We start from the raw sequence: 6525 nt of genomic DNA on the forward strand, positions 1-6525 counted from the left end.
GAGCCCTCGGCAAAGGTCTGTGTGAGTCCTTCAAGATGAAGAGGAAACAGAGCACAAGCTCCACCAGGGTACCTGTGTCCTTGCCAGACATGGGGTCAGGGAGAAAGGCTTGGTCAGTGATGCTGGCGGAGAGGAAGGCACTGGGGCAGCGATGCTCTTCGGAGAGCTGGTCTTATGCTGTTTGCAGCGTAAGAGGCAACCAGAGCAAATGCATTGCAAGCAAATACGGTTAAAAAGTGCTTCTCGAGCATGTGCCACCATTCCCAGCATTCATGGCCTGGGAGAAGAAATTACTAGCTGAGGTTCCCTGGTGGCCCCAGGCCCAGCCCTTACACCAAGGCACATAAGTGGGATGACCCAGATGGGGATGAGCCAAGTTTTCTGCAGCCAAGTGTTCTTGGAGGAATTGTGCCCACACTACACCTAGCGAGTCCCAGCTCTGCACACTGGGGACCTTTTTCCTTCTTCCCTGCCATCTGCACACCCCTGGCCCTTGTTGATGTAGACCTGGAAAACCAGGACTGTGCGTGGGACGGCAACGGCTGGACCTCGGCGTTCAGGAACAGAGGGTACACAGGGGGCTCCTGGCCCCCAACAGGGCATCGGCAGCAAACTGGGGGTGCTGGGCAGGAGGTGGAAACCTCTTCAGCTTGCCCTGAGTGTCTGCAGCAAGGGGAGAGCACCCAGTCCCAAAGCCCCGGCTGCTTCCACACCAGTGCCCGGCGTGCTGGGGACAGCGGGTCCCCCCAGGCTGCATCTGTCGCGATGTCCCAACCTGGGGGAGCGTGTGGCGAGCAGGGCAGCCAGGAGAGACCCGGCAGCCGCCGAGCCGGGAGGGAAGAAAACAGGAGCGAGCCGGGAGGGGGAACGAGGAGCGAGCCGGGAGGGACCGAGGAGCTTGCGGGAGAGAACGAGGAACGAGGCGGGAGGGAACGAGGAGCGATACCGCGGGAGGGGAGCAAGAGCGAGCCGGGAGGGAAGCGAACATGCAGGAGCGAGCCGAGAGGGATGCAGGAGCGAGCCGGGAGGGATGCAGGAGCGAGCCGGGAGGGATGCAGGAGCGAGCCACGAGGGATGCAGGAGCAAGCCAAGAGGGATGCAAACATGCAGGAGCGAGCCGGGAGGGATGCAGGAGGGAGCCGGTAGGGAAGCAAACATGCGGGAGACAGCCGGGAGGGATGTGGGAGTGGTGCTGCGGAAGCGAGCCGGCAGGGCAGGAGGAGCGGCCCGGGAGCGGCGGGGCCGCCCGCCCCGTGGGCTCGGCGCTCCAATGGGCGGCGGGGGCCGGTCCCGGTGCCCGCCCCTCCCGGCGCCGCTATAAGAGCGGCCGCGCGGAGCCCGGTCCCGGCGAGCGCAGGGGCTCGGGGAGCAGCGGAGGAGGAGGCGGAGAGGAGCCCGCGGAGCCGTGGCCGGCCGCAGCCCCGCTCCCGGAGCGATGGGCGAGCACATGATGATGCCCGTGAGCCACGGGCTGCAGGGCTACCGGCTGGGGGTGGGCGCGCTGCAGGGGCCCCCCCCGCACGGGCAGCACCTGCTGCGGCCGCTGCCCGCGGGGCAGGCGATGCCCTACGGAGCCGCCGGGGAGGGGGCGATGCGGCCGAGGGGCACCCTGGGCGGGCAGCTCGGCCACCACCCGCTGCAGAACGCGATGATGTTCGGCGGCCCGGGCCAGCAGCAGCCGTACCTGGCGCCGGTGGGCGCGCAGCAGCTCATGGCGAGCATGCACCTACAGAAACTCAACACCCAGTACCAGGGGCACCCCCTGGCCGTGAGCGGCGGCCCGGGGGGCGCCGGGGGGCAGCAGTACCGAGTGGGGCCGAGCCAGCACCCCGGCATCCAGCACGGGCCCTCGCCGGCGCTGACCTTGAACGGCATGGACACTGATCTCGTGGATGAGGAGGTCTTGACGTCCCTCGTCCTGGAACTGGGGTTGGACCGGATTCAGGAGCTGCCGGAGCTATTCTTGGGACAGAACGAGTTTGACTTCATTTCAGACTTTGTTAGCAAACAGCAGCCCAGTGCCATCAGCTGCTGAGGGGCTCCGAGCTCCTCCTCGCGTCGTGGTGGTTTTGAGTTTGTTTCTAACTCCCTTCTCCACCTGCCGCCCTCCTCCCTCCCCCTGCCTTGCCCCGTCCTGGATTCCCGACCTCCTCAAAGAGACAATCATCGGACACAGGCTTGCAATGGATTGCTTTTCTCTTCTGTGTGTTTTTTTCACTTGGGAGTTCCTAGGGAGGGGGTGCGCACCCCAAACGCAGAGCGGATCGAGAGCTCTTGCTGTAGAGCTGCCTCTAAATGGCATTAACGGGATTTCTGGCTTAAGTAGAAATAATGGACTTAATGACTTTCCACAACCGGGCTTGGAGCGCAGGAAGCGATGGGCAGCTGGCAGCCCTGCCGGTAGCTGGATTTGCTCAAGGATTCTGTGGTGCCAGCGAAGTCAAAGGATCCCCTGAGGAAGGATTGTCTCCCGGGTGCATGGTTTGAACCGATTTCCCTTGCAGACGTGGGTGGGGTTGGCTATTTGGTGGGACTTTTTGCTGCAACAGCCCTGCCTGTGCAGCTCAGAACGGGGGCACTTCCCCTCCAGCAGCTTTTTTTGAACTGGCTGAGCAAAATAAAGTGCGCCTTGGGGAAGGGTGTGCGTATGTGCCTAAATGTTCATCTCTGGGGAACTTCGCCTCTCCGACCTGGGCAGCAATCAGCTGTAAAATGTACAGAGCAAGGCTGATTCAGGTAGAAGGCTTAAAGCTGCAGTCTAGCTCCACTTTTTTTCCACCTCTGAAACCAAATAAAGACCATGTAACTGTATATTCCAGATCTAATCTTATTTATTTTCCTATGATTATTTATTTGCAAGGGCTTCTTTTGTTATTTGGCTTTGGGACTGCTGGGAAGGATGCATGGAGAGTACTGCAGCTTTAAGATGCTGGCTTCGAACACACCAAGCCTGGGATAGTTTTCAAGCTGCTCTGCAGATAAAGTCACTTCAGCCCTAGATCTTTGTGCTGAGCGCATGGGAGTGTAAATCCAACACCTTTCGGAAAGTGATAAAGATGACTCGATTTCTAATTCCCTCACTCAGAAAAGGTTAAATGTAAAAGCCGGTGGGGTTTTGTTTCCTCCGCTGTCTCTTGTTTCCAGGTACTGTGAAGGCTCCTGTAACTCCTGGTTGCTGCTGCCCCCTGCTGCTGCCAGTTCTCACTCACCAACCCAGTGGGAATGTATGGATGATTTATGAATAAAAGCTGAAATATCTCCCGTGTGCGTTTGTTCAGTGCTAGTCTCTGGCTTGGGTGCCTTGCGGTGTCGAGCACTGGGGAGAGGCGTTTGCTTTGCTCCTGTCCGGGGATGTGGGCACTGGTGTCCACTGTCTGACACCTGAGTTGTAAGGATTGTGTGTCTAGTTTAATGTTTGGACTGAGTCAGTCCTCAAAGAGCAGTGGGAGAATGAGAGGCTCCTTCTCTGGACTGAGGGAATGTTCCTAGGGTGGATGGTGCTGCCGTGTTGCAGTGGATGCTGTCACTGGCAGTTCTGCTGCCCCAAGGTGCTCAGACAAGCCTGTGGTGACTCCTTGTGCTTCTTTCAGACCAAGTCCAGCTCTTACAGCTGGGTTACAGTTCTGCCAGGAGGTCTCTGCTGCGGTTTTCTATAGCACTAAGGCTCTAAAAATCAAGACAGCCTTTAACTGCCTACTCTTCAAGAGATTAGGGTTCGGGGTTGTTTTGAAAGCATTCCCAGCCAGTGCATTTTACAGTGTTCAGGAATGTTTCCGTGTGTCCCTTTCCTGCCCTGCAGCAGTGGTGCTGTGGATGCTGGTCTTGGAGTGGCTGGATCACTAGCCAGGCTTTAGATGGCCTGTCAGCGTCCCCTGGCTTTGTTCCTCACTCACTTCAAGAGCAGTTGTTCAAGTCCTGTCCTTTTGCTGATAATGCCCAACCTGGAGAGCTGGGGAAGCCTTGCTTGGGCTGTCAGCTCTGTGGTGGTGGGTGGTTTGCAATCTGGAAGAGCTTTGCTTTCTTTGTGCATCTGCAAAATAGCAGGTGGCTCGGTGAGCAGCAAGCAGTTGTCAACTGGGTGTATTTCTTAGAGTAAAACTAGCTGCGCCCCAAAATACCCAGGCATGTTCTAGGCTGTCAGTTGTGTTTTGGGGGGTTGCAGGTGTTGTGACACTGTCATGGCCTGACGTGTCCCAGCTGCATGTGGGAGCTGTGTCCAGCCCTCAGGTGCAGGATTGTCAACTTAAGCAACTGGAGAAGAGGTTTCCAATGAAGAGGAACACGATTCTCTGCAAGGAGCACTTGGCATTTCACGCACACTGGGCAGGGGAACATGTCTGTGTGTCCTCCAGAAGGGCTGTGCAGTGCACTGGGAAAGGAGCTGTTGACTTAAGCTGGAGCAGGGGAGCTGCTGTACTAGAGATGTGAAGTGACTGGGCTGCCCCAGTCAGGGTTTTCTTGGCAGTCTGTCCTACCAGTCTCGGTTGAGGTTATTCAATGTCAGCTTTCATACAAATACAAACTTCAGAGCAGGAATTAACTCCTCAGGGGTGTTACACCTTCATCTCTCCAAAAGATGCTATTAATTTCGATCAGCCCCTATGATTTCCTAGATAACCCAAGCCAAAACCACTCAGGATTTCTGTTCCAGGTCTATTTCTTCTCGCTGGGTTTGACTAGATGAGCCCAGGCGTCACCTCCTCTCTAATGCTGCCTTGGCTTAGGTGTGTTTGGTCCACCCCTCTTCATGCTGCCTGCTTTGTGTGCCTTGCATTGGGCCCGCAGGTCCCAGGCTCCAGTGTGAGCTGCAGCTTGGACGGCTCTAACTCTCCCTCCCCCCTGAGCTTTCAGAGCAGCCTCCTTGCCCAGGGCCTCCGGCGAGGGGGTGGCACCACGCAGTGAGCAGAGGGGCCGGGGGGCACAACAGGGACATGCAGCTACCTGGATCTGCAGACAAGCTTCTCAGTGTCATCCAAGATCACCAAAAATACAACAGGGCTGAGCTCTGCTTTTTGCATCTCATTGACACTGACCTCCTCACCCAGCAGCAGATCAGAGGGCTCCAAAGCACTGGAGTCTGTAAGGGCTTATGGGCACTGCAGGGCACTGCAACGGTTGCTGAATCATAGAACCATGGAATGGGTTGGGCTGGAAGGAACTGTAAAGTCCATCCAGTTCTACCCCCCTGCCCTGGGCAGGGACATCTCCCACTGGATCAGGGTGCTCAAAGCCCGCCACAACCTGGCCTGAAACACCTCCAGGGATGAGGCAAATGAATGACAGTGCCAATTGTTTCGGGAATGGAGCTTACATGGAGAGTTCATGTCTACAGGCAGCTGTCAGGAAGACCCTCTCCTCTGAGGTAGCATGAGCCTGTTTGTGTTGGGGAAGAAGAAAGGTTCTCCAGCCCCACTGCCTAGTCCAGGCTGGATGGCTGGGACACAGCCACCCTGTCGCTTCACCTGGGCTGGATCCTCTGTTATGCTTTAAATAGAGTTCATAGCTCTTCTTGTGAAAACTGGGTCTGGAGGCAGTCTCTAGGAGCATGTAACTGTGAAAGTAGAGGCACAAAGCGTTCCTCTACATCTCTGTCTTTGACCACACATGCTCTCAAGGTGATGAAGCTTGTGATTCAGAGCAGCAAAGATGAAAGTCTGATGCAGGAGCTGGTGAAGGATCTGCTGAGAGTGAATGACTGGGCAACAGGATAAGCAATGACTGGTAAATACAAAAAGATATGTGTTGAATTGATCTCTCTTGACTTCACACACAATGCTGGGTTCTAACCTAACTACAGCCACTCAGCGTTACAGTGAATATTCCTATGAAAAATCTCAGCTTGCTCTTTAGGAGGAGATAGGCAAACAAAGGGGAGGTCAGAAATCATTAGGAGAGGAATAGAAAGCAAAATCAAACAGCAAATGCCCTACAGAATCGATAGACAGTTCAGCTGCATCCTGTGCATTGCCCACAAGAGCAAATTATGGAAAATTCTGGTCTGTTCACCAGAAAACTGGTAACGTAAAATTAGAGAAACCAGAGAAAAAGGAAACAACAAAAGGCAAGTAACGTTTCTCAAGAAGCCACAAAATAGACCAGGACTCTTCAGTCGGGAAGGAGAAGGCTGGGTAACACAGGTTTATAAAATAAGCAAAAAGGGAAGGTGGCTTAGGAATTCTTCTCCCCAGGTGCAATGGAAAATGTCTGTTGATCTCAGCTGATTCAAGTGGCAGGAGCCAAGTTCAACCCCAAGTGAACGGAGGCATCTCTGCGTGCAAATGGCAAAGCTCTCTCTGACAGCCTGGTGGGTACATGAGCTCTTGTGTGGTTAAATAAACTCTTCTGCATGTCCAAAAAGCCCACTGATTGCTACAAACTGTTAAGAGAGGACCAGAGAGAGCAGAGGCCATCACTGTGTGCGCATCTGTGTGGTTCGGTTCCAGCTTGGACACTGTGCTGTCCTTGTCCTTCCTGGCTCAGAGAAGATGGGGTGGAAATAGAAAAGGCTCAGTGAAGGGCAACCAG

The 6525-nt window shown here is 55.4% G+C and overlaps 1 protein-coding gene across 1 annotated transcript; it reads left to right on the forward strand.

Moving 5' to 3' along the window:
* Positions 1 to 1374: 1374 nt before the first annotated feature.
* CITED4 (Cbp/p300 interacting transactivator with Glu/Asp rich carboxy-terminal domain 4) lies at positions 1375 to 3258 on the forward strand. Its single transcript, XM_069875297.1, has one exon. It carries the CDS (start codon positions 1436 to 1438, stop codon positions 2033 to 2035), a length of 600 nt encoding a protein of 199 aa, XP_069731398.1. The 5' UTR covers positions 1375 to 1435; the 3' UTR covers positions 2036 to 3258.
* Positions 3259 to 6525: the final 3267 nt, after the last annotated feature.

This window comes from Phaenicophaeus curvirostris, chromosome 23, assembly GCF_032191515.1.
Source record: "Phaenicophaeus curvirostris isolate KB17595 chromosome 23, BPBGC_Pcur_1.0, whole genome shotgun sequence".
Taxonomy (NCBI): domain Eukaryota; kingdom Metazoa; phylum Chordata; class Aves; order Cuculiformes; family Cuculidae; genus Phaenicophaeus; species Phaenicophaeus curvirostris.

Coding starts and splice junctions, on each gene's coding strand:
- CITED4 (XM_069875297.1), top strand. CDS start 1,436: ATGGGCGAGCACATGATGATGCCCGTGAGCCACGGGCTGCAGGGCTAC.